Here is an 18,653-nt window from a genome sequence, read left to right as displayed (position 1 = left end):
ATCATCCAGACCCCCCACCCCCTTTAGTTTTGTACTCACCTCCGCTCGGCGGGACGTTAGGGTGCACTGGTCCGGTGCTGCAGGACTGTCCGGTGGGGAGGTCGTCCAGTGGGATAGTCGTTCCGGGCTGTCCATCTTCACCAGGGGGGCCTCTTCTCCGCGCTTCGGGCCCGGCCCCGGAATAGTCACGTTGCCTTGACGACGACACACGGGGACGTTCATTAGCAACGTCCCTCTGCGTCGTCGTCAAGGCATTGCCTCTATTCCGGCCCAGAAGCGTGGAGAAGAGGCCCCCCCGGTGAACATGGACAGACCGGAACGACTTTCCCTCCCCACCGGACAGTCCTGCAGCACCAGACCAGCGCACACTAACGTCCCGCCGAGCGGAGGTGAGTACAAAACTAAAGTGGGTGAGAGGGTGGGGGGGGCTGGATGATGTCGAAGGCCGCAGTGGTCTTCAACCTGCGGACCTCCAGATGTTTCAAAACTACAACTCCCAGCAAGCCGGGAGTTGTAGTTTTGAAACATCTGGAGGTCCGCAGGTTGAAGACCACTGTATCAGACATTGACAAGCGGTGATGATGATGAAGGGGGGGCTGATGACATGTGGTGATGATGACAAGGGGATGATGAAGGGGGGTGTGTGGGATGATGACAAGGGGATGATGAAGGGGGGGGTGTGGGATGATGACAAGGGGATGATGACAGGCGGTGATGATGAAGGAGGGATGATGACAGGGTGATGATGATGAGGGTGCTAATGACGGGGGTGATGATGACAGGGGGGGATGATGACAGGGTGATGATGATGAGGTTGTTAATGACGGGGGTCTGGATGATGACACAGGGGGATGATGTATTTCCCACCCTAGGCTTATACTCAAGTCAATAACTTTTCCTGGGATTTTGGGGTGAAATTAGGGGCCTCTGCTTATATTTGGGTCGGCTTATACTCGAGTATATACGGTCCGGTCCATTGGGATGTTGATCGGTCTTATCCACTACATCAATATAAAGTATATGAGCTGATCCTATAGTTTATAGCATGGGGTGCATGTATTTATACAGGGAAGACAATGTATACTATCATTGCTGGATTCGTGATTTGGAAACAGCTGGTAGGGACAGACGCTAAATAAAGAAAAAAAAGTTTCTGCAAACTCAACTCCATAAAAAGCCTCATTGAAATGAAATATTTTTAGAGGATCAGAAATTTTAAAAGTATTTACTAACAAAGTAGTTTCTATGGGGACTGAAAGACTGAAAGCCAATGCCAAAAATATCAAGGCCTTATTGAAATAATAAAGGCATTATTATCTATGGGGCAGTCAGAGCTGGCAGATGAATGATCATACAGTCGACAGATACTATACTATGGCATAAGATTTAGTGAGATGGAAACTTGAACCTAAAGACCCCTTATCAAGGCATAGGCCAACTGTCTAATGAGTGCAGAGGCCTCCTGACTGTCCCCAAAAGACTATCAAAGAAAAAGAAGAAAAAGTTGGTTAAACTTGCAGTGGGACCGGCCACATATTTTATGTGTATGGAAGACTGCTGGCCATGGGCATCATCAAGGGCATGGGCAAAATCAAACATAAAAAGATGTCCCTTGCTGCTAACTCTGCCCCCTTCCCCTGCACTGGGGGAACCAGATGGTTTGGCCGTATGGGGCCTTAAAATCACTGAATGCGATCCTGCTCCCAGCTATACCCCAACAGATATTTGGTGAAAGATGGGAAGGGCATGCCAAATATTAACACCTTATCCTTTAGTTCTCCATTTGGCACATGCTTACTACCCTCTCCGCACTGAGAATACATGCAATCTCATGAGATGCAATGAGACGGGAATAGCTGTCGCCAGCTGTTCAAGTTGGGTAACTTAAGAATAGGGGATAAAATGTCTAATCGCGGGGGTCCTGCTGCTGGGGACTGACCCCCGCGATCTTGGCTGCGGCACCCCAGACATCCGGTGCACGGAGATAAATTCGCTCCGTGCCGGATGACTGGCAATGCGGGGTGGAGGCTCGTAACATTACGGCCACGCCCCCTCAATGCATGTACGGTATATGGGAGGGGGCGTGACGGCCATCATGCCCTCTCCCACAGACTTGCATTGAGGGGGCGTGGCCCTGACCTCACGAGCCTCCGGCATTGTACTCGACGCTCTACACAAACGCTGGGTGCAGCAGGCAGATCGTGGGAGTCCCCAGCGGCGGGACCCCTGCAATCAGAAATATTATCCGCTATCCTTTGGATAGGGGATAAGATGTCTAGGGGCGGAGTACCCCTTTAAGTGTGATGTTTCACAACAGGAATGCTGCATTAGTAGTTCTGGTGGACCTGACGAAGGCACATGGTAGTGCCGAAAAGCGTTGTCCAGCTCTACATCCAGTAAAGTCTATGCCGTTCTGCGCATTGCCCGTGGTCATGTTTGTGTCAGCATTGAGCAGCGCCTATTTTGTTCGCTCATCTCCTATCTCTCCATCTGTTATGTGGGAAATGTCCCAACGCACTCACTAGTGGACTATATCGAAGCCATTAAAGTGAAAGTGGCGTCATATGATAAAGTCGTGATGTGAATGCCCCAAACACAGAAATCCCCCATAGTCTATGTATACAATCAGATTAGTAGAAAAATCCCTGTTTAGGCGCTGCTTCTCCCAAAAGGATGTACAGTGACCCCTCGACCTACGATGGCCCCGACATATGATAATTTCAACATGCGATGGCCTCTCAGAGGCCATCGCATGTTGAAGGTAGCATCAACATACGATGCTTTTTTATGTCGGGGCCATCGCATAAACGGCTATCCCGCAGCGCAGACTGCTTCAGCTGCCACCGGATAGCCGTTTACGGTGCGCCGTGAGCTCCGGTGATGTCTCTTACTTGTCCTCGGGGCTCCGGCGCGTCCTCTTCGGGATCCCCTGCATCGTCGGCGTTCTCCATCGACATCATCACATCACTGAGCACGCCGTCCCGTCATCCAATAGGAGCGGCGTGCGTAGCGACGTGATGGCGGCGACGGAGAGCGAGGATGCTGGGAAAGCAGAGGCCTTGCCGGAGCGTCGGGGACACCTCGGGGACACGGCGACAGCGATGGACGGCGACATCCCGGGCAGCGGTGATGAGCGGTGATGGTCCGGAGCAGCGGGGACACGTGAGGACAACTTCCTCTAACAGTGGTCTACAACCTGCGGACCTCCAAATGTTGCAAAACTACAACACCCAGCATGCCCGGACAGCCAACGGCTGTCCGGTCATGCTGGGTGTTGTAGTTTTGCAATATCTGGAGGTCCGCAGGTTGTAGACCACTGTCCTATACTTTACATTGCACGGATCCCTCAACATGCGATGGTTTCAACAAACGATGGTCCATTTGGAACGGATTACCATCGTATGTTGAGGGACCACTGTACTCGAGTCAGATAGTCGATTAGAAGATGTACATCTGACTATCTGACTTGAGTACATCCTTTTGGGAGAAGCAGCGCCTAAAGAGGGATTATTCTACTAATCTGATTGTATGCATTCTGGACAGCCCAGCATTGGCTTCCATCTCCCTACGGCCTCGCAGCACTCCTTGGATACTTCTACTCGTCTGTACCCCTTGCACCGGGGTAATATGCGCAAATTCATTGCGCTCAAGGTGAGCACAATGCAAATCATCCTTTTCATTTTCGATATTTTGGGGATAACGCACTAGGCGCCTTGTGGTTTGTTTCCTATTTCCACTAATAATCTATGTATGGCAGGGCATGTCAGGTGTTGTAGTTTTGCAACAGATGGAGAGTTACAGGTTGGAGATGACTAGAGATGAGCGAACTTACAGTAAATTCGATTCGTCACGAACTTCTCGGCTCGGCAGTTGATAACTTTATCCTGCATAAATGAGTTCAGCTTTCAGGTGCTCCCGTGGGCTGGAAAAGGTGGATACAGTCCTAGGAGACTCTTTCCTAGGACTGTATCCACCTTTTCCAGCCCACCGGAGCACCGGAAAGCTGAACAAATTTATGCAGGATAAGTCATCAACCGCCGAGCCGAGAAGTTCGTGACGAATCGAATTTACTGTAAGTTCGCTCATCTCTGAGATGACTATAAGTAACAAGGGACGTCTCAACATGAGGTCACACAAGACCTCAGAACATCAAATGCCAAATAAATCTTTAGAAATCCAAAAACAAATTCCAAAAATTAGGTTTATATTGGGCAACAAATCCCTTTTTAATGAGCAGCAGAAAGCGCCTCAGCCAACAATGGGACCTCAGAAAACTAACCAGGCTTCAATAATAACCAGAAACAGTGACAGTGGGTGGATGGGGTATTACTGTACAATCTTCTACAAAACCAGGTCACTCCATTGGACAGAGACTCCAGTGTTCGGGAAAGTGAACAAACTTTTAGGAAATGGGACCCGGATTTTATATCCTCTGTTTGCTCAAATGCAAAGCTCCAATTATCAAATGCCCTGATTAATAAGCAACTCAGACGCAGAACGGCTTTATGGGTGACTGACCGCGTTGGGAAGGATTTCTGACATAGTGGAATTTACCATTGCAAGATCCAGGCGTGTACGATTACCCAAGATGCATAGCGACGTTATGCAGAATTGTAGCTTTACCGCACAAACAAACTGGGCTATGGCTGAATTCATTCTAAAATGTTTTCTTAATAAAAGGGAAGGAAACAGCAAGTTCCCAAGAAGATTAAATAGGTTGTCCTGTGTTACAAGGCCAATAAAATAATTCACAAAAATCACTGTTTAGATTCAGGGTAAGGACTAAACTAAACATTTTAATATGTTTACATTGCAAAAGATGGGAATGAATATGTGGCCAGTCATTCAGATCAACCATTCGGATACTGTATGTTCTATTTACGTATAAACTGTTCTGAAGTAGTATACGGTAAGTATACAACTACAGTGTGGTGTGAGAATGAGGCCCGGGGGCAATTTTTCCATCTGTGGGTATAAAGAGCGTCTCCAGTTCTGGAGGACCCAGTACAGTGATCCCTCAACTTACAATGGCCTCAACATACAATTTCTTTTCTTTTCTGGACCGTTGTAAGTTGAAACCAGACTCAACATACAATGTTACGGACAGTCCAGATCTGTGAAACGTGATGTCTGGTAGCGCCCCCTACAGTACAGGGAGGTATTACATATTCTGTACTCTTTACCTGTATTACTGAAGTGTATGCACTGACTGGTGTCTGGTAGCGCCCCCTACAGTACAGGGAGGTATTACATGTTCTCTACTCTTTACCTATATTACTGAAGTGCATGCACTGACTAGTGTCTGGTAGCGCCCCCTACAGTACAGGGAGGTATTACATGTTCTGTACTCTTTACCTGTATTACTGAAGCGTATGCACTGACTGGTGTCTGGTAGCGCCCCCTACAGTACAGGGAGGTATTACATGTTCTCTACTCTTTACCTGTATTACTGAAGCGTATGCACTGACTGGTGTCTGGTAGCGCCCCCTACAGTACAGGGAGGTATTACATGTTCTCTACTCTTTACCTATATTACTGAAGTGCATGCACTGACTGGTGTCTGGTAGCGCCCCCTACAGTACAGGGAGGTATTACATGTTCTCTACTCTTTATCTATATTACTGAAGTGTATGCACTGACTGGTGTCTGGTAGCGCCCTCTACAGTACAGGGAGGTATTACATGTTCTCTACTCTTTCTCTATATTACTGAAGTGTATGCACTGACTGGTGTCTGGAAGCGCCCCAAACAGTACAGGGAGGTACAACATGTTCTGTACACTTTACCTTTACCAGGGTTACCTTCTCCTTTGGACACCAGGTGAGGGCAACTCCATTTTTTTTCAGGACATTGCGTGTTCTGTACAGGACCCTAAAGAAGCTCCTGTCCTCTACATAGACCAGTGTTTCCCAAGCAGGGAGCCTCCAGCTGTTGCAAAACTACAACTCCCAGCATGCCCGGACAGCCTTTGGCTGTCCGGGCATGCTGGGAGTTGTAGTTTTGCAACAGCTGGAGGCTCCCTGCTTGGGAAACACTGACATAGACAGTGATTACAGCTCCCAGCAGATCTTTCTTACTTTTATATGTAAGGATTTGCTTTATCTATATTAGTTATTTTCTTATTTTTCTTTAATCCTCACTTTTTCCTATTTTCAGATGACATTTTGGGGCTTTAGAACCAATTACCAGGTTTCCATAGAGTTCTGGTCTCAACATACAATGGTTTCAAAATACAATGGTCGTCCTGGAACCAATTAATATTGTAACTTGAGGGACCACTATATGTACATATAGTTCATTACATTTCTGTAGTGCCTCATTTCTCCTGTGGTGGCGCTGCAGGAGAATGAATCATTTACAGCCAGTTCTTGGACAGATTAGAGGTGACTGAGTGGAGCGTCAGCAGTTGGCTGCCTTATGGTCAGAAGAGTACAATCTCTTCGATATATAACATAAATGCATTCTAGAGAAGAGAGACAGATAAAGCTGTCCAGTGGAAATAAGGCATATTTATGGTCATGTCAACTTAAAGGGGTACTCCGGTGAAAACCTTTTTTTCTTTTAAATCAACTGGTGGCAGAAAGTTAAACATATTTGTAAATTATTTCTATTAAAAAATCTTAATCCTTCCTGTACTTATTAGCTGCTGAATACTACAGAGGAAATTCTTTTCTTTTTGGAATGCTCTCTGATGACATCACGAGCACAGTTCTCTCTGCTGACGTTATTATAATAATAATAACGCTTTATTTATTGTTGTCCTTAGTGGGATTTGAACCCAAGTCCCCAGCACTGCAAGGCAGCAGTGCTAACCACTGATCCAGCATGCTGCCCTTAGCATACATCTGCTATGCATGGTTGCTAAAATGGACAGAGATGTCAGCAGAGAGCACTGTGCTCGTGATGTCATCAGTGTTCCAAAAAGAAAGGAATTTCCTCTGTAGCATTCAGCAGCTAATAAGTACTGGAAGGATTAAGATTTTTTAATAAAAGTAATTTACAAATATGTTTAACTTTCTGCCACCAGTTGATTTAAAAGAAAAAAGATTTTCACCGGAGTACCCCTTTAAACCTGCCCTTGGTCTACATACTCTGACAGGACCCAGAACATAAACATTTCTGAAGGGGTGCAGCATGATTCCTGGCCAATGCACAGCATACTCACCTCTCCCTTATTCCACATGTCAGCCCGCTCTCTGCTTTCTTGGCAGGGACAGGCTTCCCATCACCACCAGTCTGCTGTTGGGTCCTAGCGCCCTGCTGACTCTTTTAAAGGGCCAGCACATGCACAGGTTTTCTTCGAATGTTTCTACTGTGCTCGACCTTGCTTACCTTTTGATCATTCTCCTGTTCGCAGCCTGTCCTGGCCTGTTGCCTCAGTGTCTATGCCTCGGCTACATTCTTCAGTAAAATGCTATATCCATGTCAGCAGCTGCCACCTGTGACCACGCTAAGGGTAGTGACCTGGGAGTTCCATGTTGTAGAAAACCACGGGAGTTAAAGGGGTACTCCGGTGGAAAACATTTTTTTTTTTTTATCAACTGGTGAAAGTTAAACAGATTTGTAAATTACTTCTATTAAAAAATCTTTACCCTTCCAGTACTTTTAAGCAGCTGTATGCTACAGAGGAAATTCTTTTCTTTTTGAATTTCTTTTTTGTCTTGTCCACAGTGCTCTCTGCTGACACCTCTGTCCATATCAGGAACTGTCCAGAGCAGCATAGGTTTGCTATAGAGATTTTCTCCTGCTCTGGACAGTTCCTGATACAGGCATTAGGTGTCAGCACTGTGGACAAGCCAAAAAAGAAAATAATTTCCTCTGTAGCATACAGCTTCTAAAAAGTACTGGAAGGGTTAAGTTTTTAATAGAAGTAATTTACAAATCTGTTTAACTTTCTGGCACCAGTTGATTAAAAAAAAAAAAAAAATTCTACTGGAGTACCCCTTTAGGCTGGGTTCACACTGTGGAATTTCTGGGCAGAATTTCTGCCAGAGATCAAGCCGGCGGCACTAGGACCATATGGACAGCATTGCTGTCCCCCTAGATGTCAATACATTTATGAGCAGATCTCCCAAATGATCCACCCAGAAATGCATTTCCGTCTATGGGGACGGCAATAAAGTCTGTGCGGTCCTAGTGCTGACGTCTAAATCTCCGGCAGAAATTCTGCCCAGAAATTCTGTAGTGTGAACCCAGCCTTAAAGGTAAAGAACCAGGGGCTTTGTAGACTCTGCTCCTTTGCATTTTTCCACATTACACCAAGGTAATGCAGATGTTCCATGGCAAGAATAGGTAGGCTTGTTACGAAGCACACAATGGGGGAGAGTTATCAAAACCTGTAACAAGGAAAAGTTGACCAGTTGCCCATAGCAACCAATCAGATCGCTTCTTTCATTTTCAATGAAAGACTCCGGTGGGCTCATTTCTGCCCTGTATCCTGTTTTGAGACTGGACCTAAAACTGTAATATACTACAGTTTTAGGTCCGGTCAGGAAACCGGATATGGGTCAAAAACGAGACGACCGGAGTCACCGTTTGACTCCGGTCGGCTCATTAAAGAAAATATGGCAGATGGTGGGGAGTGACATAAAACATAACTTTTACTAGTTAATCACTAAAAGACATATATTATAAAGTGAGTAAATACATGGGCAAATGGTTGGCTCTTCCAAAAGACGCTATAAATGGACTCCTGTTAAAGTAAATAATTAAACAATTGCAATATCTAAATGCTAGCGTATATAGTCACTATCTCAGTCTGCACGTCTCCAAAATGTAGCCCGACGCGTTTCTGACAACAGTCAAATGTCTTCCTCAGGGGCATAAGAGGAGACAGTGACTCAACAGATTTGGTTTAGCATATAGAGATCAATACTCAGTTATTAGAGCAAAAAGAAATCTAAATAATATCCCAGTCGCTGTCATTAAAGAAAATGGATTTCAGCGCCAGTCTGGCTGGGGTACGGGAGAGCGCGGATTTCCCCTCCCCCAACCGTAGGCTGAAAGCGAGGTGTGAATGCAGCCTAACTCTCCCCCAATACTCTTGAAGTCCTAGGACTGCTGTTCTCCAGTCCATATTCATATTAGAGGATTGGCAATCTACAGCCTAGATAGGGGTGGTCACACGGACCACCACTATATCTGATAAAGTATTCCGACCTGCTCACTAATCCCCATTGTGGTTTGCCGCCAACTCTCTAACCAGATATCACTTGTGGAAAACAATGTAAAGCTCAATGTCCCCAAGTGACTAATAGCAATGGTGTAAACAGGTAATATAAGGCTCATCCATCTTTCCTCCATAGCTGGAATTACCCAGGAAGATGAAGTTCCCTTCCCACCCCACGCAAAAGCGCCAAGCTCAATCCAGATTGTTTATTTCTGGGTTCTGAATAAATAAAGTGGTCACTGCCTTATGGAAACATCCGCTCTTCATCTATAAACATCTTCTGTTTCATCTTCATCAGTCCGGGCTCCTATAAAAGATCACTTGTTCTTGGACAAGTTACCGGATTGTAAGAAAACAATATCTAACTGTAAGGTCACTCCTTTATGGGGTGGCAGGTGAGGGATATAGGAAATAAAAAAGAAAATTATGGATTTTTTTTAATTTTTTTATCTCATAGGTGTCCCCTGTGACGCACAGATTTTTAGCAAAATTTTATTATATATATATATATATATATATATATATATAATTTTTTTATATTTAAAGGGGTATTCCGGCTTTATACATCCTATGGTAGGGGATAAAATGGATAGGGGATAAAATGAATGATCTCAGGGGTCCCGCCACTGGGGACCCCTGCGATCTGGTGCAGTCCCCGGCATTCTGTGCGGGGAGGTGACATCCCGGCCACGCCCCCTAGTGATGTCACACCACACCCCCTCCATTCATGTCTATGGGAGGGGGCGTGACGGACGTCACGCCCCCTCCCATAGACATGAATGGAGGGGGCTTGGCGTGACGTCACGTCCCCATCTCAGAATGCCGGGGGCTTAACCCGGATCTCAGGGGTTCCCAGCGGCAGGACCCCTACGATCATACATCTTATCCCCTATCCTTTGCATAGGGGATGTATAAAGTCGGAATACCCCTTTAAGAAGTCCCTGGTGACAACATCATTCGTCTACATCCATCCATTCTACAGCACTTGGGGTAGGTAGAAATCCTCATCCTCGAATCAGGTTCATGTATCTGGAATTACGAATAGTTTATCTTTACGTAAATCCTAAACATGGCCCTTATGGACATAACTTGACCTTTGTCGCGGGGCCATGGGCATAACTTGGATTACATCATCTACTGCAAGCGAAGAACAGGACTACAAAGCAAATAAATAACTTACGTAATGCAAGAAATAAGAGAATGTTAATCCCACAGAACAGACTAGTAAATGCCTTTCAGCATGAAGACATAGATCTTGGATTTCTCATCTTACCATGGCCTATACACATAACTACAAAACAATTTAATACTAATATTGATAACCGGGACTTTGGAGCTCGTCGGGGGCACGTACTCTTGGCTAAGGAAACCAACATCAATTTCCGAAATTGGCCTGTTGGTCCTTCTTTACGAAGACATTGAGTTTGATCAATAGAATTCTAAAGTATATCACCAGCTTAACGATTGTATCTGGGTTTTAAAAATTGACAGCCTATCATCACTCCCGACACCCCCAAAGATGTTCCGATTAAAGAGGCCATTCAAGTGCCATGCTATTTGTAGTGGTGGTGCATGGTACTGCAGCCTTGTCCCTTTCACCTGCACTCTGCAGGACTTTGTTCGGCTGCTACAACTATTATAGGGGTACTCTAGTGGGAAACATTTTTTTTTTAAATCAACTGGTGCCAGAAAGTTAAAGAGATATGTAAATGACTTCTATTTAAAAATCTTAATCCTTCCAGTACTTATCAGCTGCTGTATGCTCCACAGGAAGTTCTTTTCTTTTTGAATTTCTTTTCTGTCTGACCACAGTGCTCTCTGCTGACACCTCTGTCAATGTCAGGAACTGTCCAGAGCAGGATAGGTTTGCTATGTGGATTTGCCCCTGGACAGTTCCTGACATGGACAGAGGTGTCAGTAGAGAGCACTGTGGTCAGACAGAAAGGAAATTGAAAAAGAAAAGAACTTCCTCTGTAGTATACAGTAGACGATAAGTACTGGAAGGATTCAGATTTTTAAATAGAAATCATTTACAAATCTGTTTAACTTTCTGGCACCAGTTGATTTAAAAAATAAATAAATTCTACCGGATTACCCCTTTAAAGGTACAGAGTACTGCCACCTCTTCAATCAGTCCCTCACATATGTCCATATCAAAATTTTTGATCGGTGGGGTGGTCTAAATGTTCAGCGGGAAGAAGCGCACACTTAGCACTTTCTCTCCTTGTTCTCTGTCATGTGACTGTGTGCGGCAGCTTGTGTCTAGTGTTCAGACCAAAACAAGCATGCGGCAGCTTGTGTTCAGACCCCGAGAAGAGTGCGGCAGCTTGTGTTCAGACCCCGAGAAGCATGCGGTAGCTTGTTTTTTAGACCCCGAGAAGCGTGCGGCAGCTTGTGTTTAGACCCCAAGAAGCGTGCGGCAGCTTGTGTTCAGACCCCAAGAAGCGTGCAGGAGCTTGTGTTCAGACCCCAAGAAGCGTGCAGGAGCTTGTTTTTTAGACCCCAAGAAGCGTGCGGCAGCTTGTGTTCAGACCCCAAGAAGCGTGCAGGAGCTTGTTTTTTAGACCCCGAGAAGCGTGCGGCAGCTTGTGTTTAGACCCCAAGAAGCGTGTGGCAGCTTGTTTTTTAGACCCCGAGAAGCGTGCGGCAGCTTGTGTTTAGACCCCAAGAAGCGTGCAGCAGCTTGTGTTTAGACCCCAAGAAGCGTGCAGCAGCTTGTGTTTAGACCCCAAGAAGCATGCGGTAGCTTGTGTTTAGACCCCGAGAAGCGTGCGGCAGCTTGTGTTCAGTGCTTAGACCAAGATAAGCATGCAGCAGCTTGTGTTTAGACCCCAAGAAGCGTGCGACAGCTTGTGTTTAGAACCCAAGAAGCATGCAGCAGCTTGTGTTTAGACCCCGAGAAGCGTGCGGCAGCTTGTTTTTTAGACCCCAAGAAGCGTGTGGCAGCTTGTGTTTAGACCCCAAGAAGCGTGTGGCAGCTTGTGTTTAGACCCCGAGAAGCGTGCGGCAGCTTGTTTTTTAGACCCCAAGAAGCGTGTGGCAGCTTGTGTTTAGACCCCAAGAAGCGTGTGGCAGCTTGTGTTTAGACCCCAAGAAGCATGCGGTAGCTTGTGTTTAGACCCCAAGAAGCGTGCAGCAGCTTGTGTTTAGACCCCAAGAAGCATGCGGTAGCTTGTGTTTAGACCCCGAGAAGCGTGCGGTAGCTTGTGTTTAGAACCCAAGAAGCGTGCAGCAGCTTGTGTTTAGACCCCGAGAAGAGTGCAACAGCTTTTGTTTAGACCCCAAGAAGCGTGCAGCAGCTTGTGTTTAGACCCCAAGAAGAGTGCGACAGCTTGTGTTTAGACCCAGAGAAGCGTGCGACAGCTTGTGTTTAGACCCCAAGAAGCGTGCAGCAGCTTGTGTTTAGACCCCAAGAAGCGTGCGACAGCTTGTGTTTAGACCCCAAGAAGAGTGCGACAGCTTGTGTTTAGACCCCAAGAAGAGTGCGACAGCTTGTGTTTAGACCCCAAGAAGAGTGCGACAGCTTGTGTTTAGACCCCGAGAAGCGTGCGACAGCTTGTGTTTAGACCCCAAGAAGAGTGCGACAGCTTGTGGTTAGACCCCAAGAAGAGTGCGACAGCTTGTGTTTAGACCCCAAGAAGAATGCGACAGCTTGTGTTTAGACCCCAAGAAGCGTCCGACAGCTTGTGTTTAGACCCCGAGAAGCGTGCAGCAGCTTGTGTTTAGACCCCGAGAAGCGTGTGGTAGTTTGTGTTTAGTGTTCAGACCCGAGAAGCATGCGCAGCTTGTGTTCAGTGTTCAGACCCCGACTTAAAAAAAAAACTTTTAACATGCCCCTACAGATTGGATAGTTTAAAATGGTTCATGTTACAAAAACTGATGTAAATGTCTCTGATATCACAAATGTGTATCATTATATAATACCTATGATTTATCTCGATCTGTGTTGGCGCAGTTTATGTGTTAGCATTAGATTATAACTCAGAACTCTGCATTTCAGATACTAAATATGTTTGGACACTGTATAAATCTTGTGGTTTATAATTTTTTCTATGTCCCTCTAGAGAGAGAGAGAGAGCACACTATATTTAGATTCTTTCATTTCCATTCCTGGAATAGACGTTCATAATACGCACAGAAAGAAAAACACTAGTAGACATATGAATGATAGCCATGACATAAGGATATACGGTAAGTCACTGCTAAATGACCTGATATTTCAAAGTTAAAATTTTTATATTGGGTTAAAAATGTAAATTCAAACATTTAAATAAGTGATAAATTATCATTTCTGTATGTTATGGCACTGCTGTGGGATCAAAAGTATATGGTACTTCAATAAAGGGGAGAACATTAAAGGGGTACTGCACTCCTAGACATCTTATCCCCTATCCAAAAGTATATGGTACTTCAATAAAGGGGAGAACATTAAAGGGGTACTGCACTCCTAGACATCTTATCCCCTATCCAAAAGTATATAGTACTTCAATAAAGGGGAGAACATTAAAGGGGTACTGCACTCCTAGACATCTTATCCCCTATCCAAAAGTATATAGTACTTCAATAAAGGGGAGAACATTAAAGGGGTACTGCACTCCTAGACATCTTATCCCCTATCCAAAAGTATATAGTACTTCAATAAAGGGGAGAACATTAAAGGGGTACTGCACGCCTAGACATCTTATCCCCTATCCAAAAGTATATAGTACTTCAATAAAGGGGAGAACAATAAAGGGGTACTGCACTCCTAGACAACTTATCCCCTATCCAAAAGGATAGGGGATAAGATATCTAATCGCGGGGGTGTTGCGGCTGGGACTCCCGCGTTCTCTATGTAGTACTTCCACATTCATTTAGAATGCTGGGTGCAGGCGGCGGGGGTTGTGATGTTATGGTCACGCCCCTCATGATGTCATACCATGCCCCCTCAATGCAAGACTATGGGAGGGAGCGTGGCCATGACATCACAACCCCCTTCGTTTGGAACAAAATGTTCCAAACGCTGGGGCAGTGGAGTACCCCTTTAAAGGGAATGTACATCTTTGCTAATATCTAAAAATAAATAAAAAAAATTAATTCCATGTAACAGACTACAAACAAACCTTGCGCAGCCTCTTCATACCGCCTTTTATTTGTTTCCTGATTTTTGGCAACCTACATTCAGTAGAAGCAGGGACAAATGGAAGGGAGTATGATTGCAGGATCAGACTACACAGGGTTTGTTTTGTAGTCTGTTGCCATAGAGATAAATTGTTCTGCATATGAGCTGTAGGCACAAAACCATACCATATTTTCTACCAAGACTATTTGCCATGTTGCTGATTTTCTAACCATAATTGTAGATGTAGAGGAGCATTAAGAAAATATTTGCAAAGGGTGCAACCCCAGCAACATACTGTGGCCATTGGTCCTCACATGCCGGGGTAGATCGGTGCACCTAGAGGAAAAGGAATGCCCCCAGTGCAACAAAGACCCCAATTTTTTTAAATAAAAATAAACTTTATACAATAACGGTGCATTCTGGACAAATAACAAAGATATAATAATCCTCATTGTACCGTGGCCGTGTTAGCCCATATCAGCAGGATTGGATGATCTAACCTGCTGATAGATTCTCTTTACCTGCAATATTACTTAAAGGGGTATTCCAGGCCAAAACTTTTTTTTATATATCAACTGGCTCCGGAAAGTTAAACAGATTTGTAAATTACTTCTATTAAAAAATCTTAATCCTTCCAATAGTTATTAGCTTCTGAAGTTGAGTTGTTTTCTGTCTAACTGCTCTCTGATGACTCACGTCCCGGGAGCTGTGCAGTTCCTATGGGGATATTCTCCCATCATGCACAGCTCCCGGGACGTGGCAGTTAGACAAAAAACTTCAGAAGCTAATAACTATTGGAAGGATTAAGATTTTTTTATAGAAGTAATTTACAAATCTGTTTAACTTTCCGGAGCCAGTTGATATATATATATATATATATATATATATATATATATATATATAAAAAAGTTTTGCCTGGAATACCCCTTTAATGCTTAAAACGGGAATGGATATAAAAAGGTAAAAACATATTGCTTTTGAGCATAATAACCAGTCTGTCCCAGACCGAGAGCCAATGTTATGTTGTCAACATCTGTTTTATCCCGACAGCAGTGGTCTTCAACCTGCGGACCTCCAGATGTTGCAAAACTACAACTCCCAGCATGCCCGGACAGCCGTTGGCTGTCCGGGCATGTTGGGAGTTGTAGTTTTGCAACATCTGGAGGTCCGCAGGTTGAAGACCACTGCCCTACAGGTTTGTTTGCCCTAAACCAGTGGATGTGGAAAAGAGAGTCCGGCCCTCTGCTGCCACCTTATGGTGTACTAGGATAAAGCAGCAAATAACCAAATTAAAGTAACAAAAAAGTAAAAGCTTCTAAAATTAACAAACCAAAAAGAAACTCCGTTACATTACTAACCATATTGGGTATTTGCTCCGAAAATATTTCTCTTATTGGAATTTTTAATAGTTTTTTTTATAAGTTGCTAGGATTTAAATACATCATTTCTAAGCCTGCCATGGGATTTAACACCACTTTGATTTGTTTTGTTTTTCATTTAGTATTAAATGTGGCTTTTTTTATTCTTCAATAGAGTTCACTACATAAGATTTTAATAGTTTGGACTGTTATGAACATGGGGACGCGAATTGTTTATTTTTCATACAATTAATAGGGAACATTTTTATTTATTTCTTTTTAACATTTGGGGTTGTTTTATATGTTTTTAAAATGTCATGTCAATTTTTTTTTAACTATCAGAAAAGCTTCAAAGTTATAAAGTATATCAGTTAGTAAGTAACCTATAGCCACAGATTTACATTTTCCTCTTTCTTCCTTATGCTTTGTATATGACAAAAAGAGACAAAATTGTCTTTGCTTTTATGATGTACTTGTTATATATCTAGTGACATTTTTGGAATTATTTTTTTTAGAGCTATAAGGCTATGGAGCGTAGATGAGAGTGTTTACAAGCGTCTGCTCCAATCTTATCTCTGCACCTTATTCCTATTGTTTCCTGTATGGGGAGTAAAAAATAGCAAAACTGCTGGAACGGCATAAATAAGAAGCAGCAAACAAAAATGCTTTGTAGCCAGATTCTGAAGCTTTCTTAGATCCTGTTTATGTAATACTGAGATGATGATATTTCCCCCACTTCATACTGAAAATCCGTCTTCTTTTTTTTACAATGACTTTGTTTACAGGTTAGGTTTGCTGAGATGAAGTATCAGATGCATAGATAGATATAGATAGAGATAAATAGGAGATAGAGATGATATAGATAGATATAGATAGAGATAAATAGAAAGATATGAGATAGATAGAGATAGATAGATAGATATGAGATAGATAGATATAGATAAATAGATAGATAGATATGGGATAGATAGATAGATATAGATAAATAGATAGATAGATATGGGATAGATAGATATGAGATAGATAGATATAGATAAATAGATAGATAGATATGGGATAGATAGATAGATAGATAGATAGATATAGATAAATAGATAGATATGGGATAGATAGATATGAGATAGATAGATATAGATAAATAGATAGATAGATATGGGATAGATAGATAGATAGATAGATAGATATAGATAAATAGATAGATATGGGATAGATAGATATGAGATAGATAGATATAGATAAATAGATAGATAGATATGGGATAGATAGATATGAGATAGATAGATAGATAGATATCGCGCCACACCCCTAACCTTCAATTACCTGGTTCAACTTGATGGACGTATGTCTTTTTTCAACCGTCCTAACTATGTAACTATATAGATAGATAGATAGATAGATAGATAGATATGAGATAGATATAGATAGATAGATATGAGATAGATAGATATAGATAGAGATAAATAGATAGATAGATAGATAGATATGGGATAGATAGATGTGAGATAGATAGATAGATATGAGATAGATAGATATAGATAGAGATAAATAGATAGATAGATATGAGATAGATATAGATAGAGATAGATATGAGATAGATAGAGATAAATAGATAGATAGATAGATATGGGATAGATAGATGTGAGATAGATAGATAGATAGATAGATAGATATGAGATAGATAGATAGATATGAAATAGATAAATAGATAGATAGATATGGGATAGATAGATAGATATGGGATAGATTAAAAAAAAACGCGCTTTTTGTATTGATATGGAATAAACACCTTTTCTGCACTCATAATTTTGAGTGCTGCAGCTTCTTCTTAGATAGATAGATGGGAGATAGATAGATATGAGATAGATAGATAGATAGGAGAAAGATATGATATAGATAGCGATAAATAGATAGAAAGATAGATAGAAAGATAGATAGATAGATAGATATGAGAGATTATGAGATCTTATAACTATCTTTATATCTATTATCTATTTACTGTATCTATAGATAGATATGAGATAGATAGATATGAGATAGATAGATATGAGATAGATAGATAGATATGAGATAGATAGATATGAGATAGATATGAGATAGATAGATATGAGATAGATAGATAGATATGAGATAGATAGATATGAGATAGATAGATATGAGATAGATAGATAGATAGATAGATATGAGATAGATAGATAGATAGATATGAGATAGATAGATAGATATGAGGTAGATAGATATGAGATAGATAGATATGAGATAGATATGAGATAGATAGATAGATGCTGTCAACAGTGACAAATTACAGTACCATGGCTGGGACAACCCATATAGACAGGCACATATTGCTACAAAGGGTATACGCCAGTTTCCCCAATCAGTGTGCCTCCAGCTGTTGCAAACTACACCTCCCAGCATGCCCGGACAGCCAAAGGCCGTTGACTAACCAGGCGTGCTGGGAGTTGCTGTTTGGCAACAGCTGGAGGCACACTGATTGGGAAACTCTGGTATAGGTTATGAATGTCCATGTCGCCTCAGTTCTACACCCATCACAGCGATCCCCACTTACATTACCTTAGTCTGAAAGCAGCAGTACAATTGTGTCAGATACGGATGTTTTCTCGCCAGAGCCAAAATCCTCTTCTCTGTCATAGTGCAATCTACATCATCATCCTGTAATATGACGTCCTTCTTCAGGACCTTCACAGCATATACTTCATCTTTACCTTTCAGCTCGGCAAGCATAACCTGCGAACGGAAGGTACGAATCAAGTCACCATTAAGGAAGAATGCAATCCACAGATCCAGAACGGAAGCACAGCGCTGTACTCTTAGTGCCCACAACTGTGCTTTCTAATCGGAAAATAGAGGACAATACAGTGGTCCCTCAAGTTACAATATTAATTGGTTCTGGGACGAACATTGTATGTTGAAACCATTGTATGTTGAAACCATTGTATGTTGAGACCAGAACTCTATGGAAACCTGGTAATTGGTTCTAAAGCCCCAAAATGTCATCCAAAAATAGG

The 18,653-nt window shown here is 42.9% G+C and overlaps 1 protein-coding gene across 5 annotated transcripts in view; it reads right to left on the bottom strand.

Annotated features, from left to right (window-relative positions):
* PRKCE (protein kinase C epsilon) overlaps positions 1 to 18,653 on the bottom strand; it is a 478,701-nt gene that overhangs the window by 157,784 nt on the left and 302,264 nt on the right. For all 5 annotated transcript variants that reach the window (XR_008891642.1, XM_056568104.1, XM_056568105.1 and 2 more), the window contains one exon: positions 18,199 to 18,372. Coding sequence is in view for 4 of the 5 variants with exons in the window: in XM_056568104.1 (XP_056424079.1) it covers positions 18,199 to 18,372 (174 nt within the window). In the remaining variant the exon portion in view is untranslated. The remainder of the gene's footprint in view (positions 1 to 18,198; positions 18,373 to 18,653) is intronic.

Source organism: Hyla sarda, chromosome 3 (assembly GCF_029499605.1).
Source record: "Hyla sarda isolate aHylSar1 chromosome 3, aHylSar1.hap1, whole genome shotgun sequence".
NCBI lineage: Eukaryota > Metazoa > Chordata > Amphibia > Anura > Hylidae > Hyla > Hyla sarda.
Note: the sequence above shows the minus strand (reverse complement) of the source record. Positions and strands in the feature narration are given on the sequence as shown.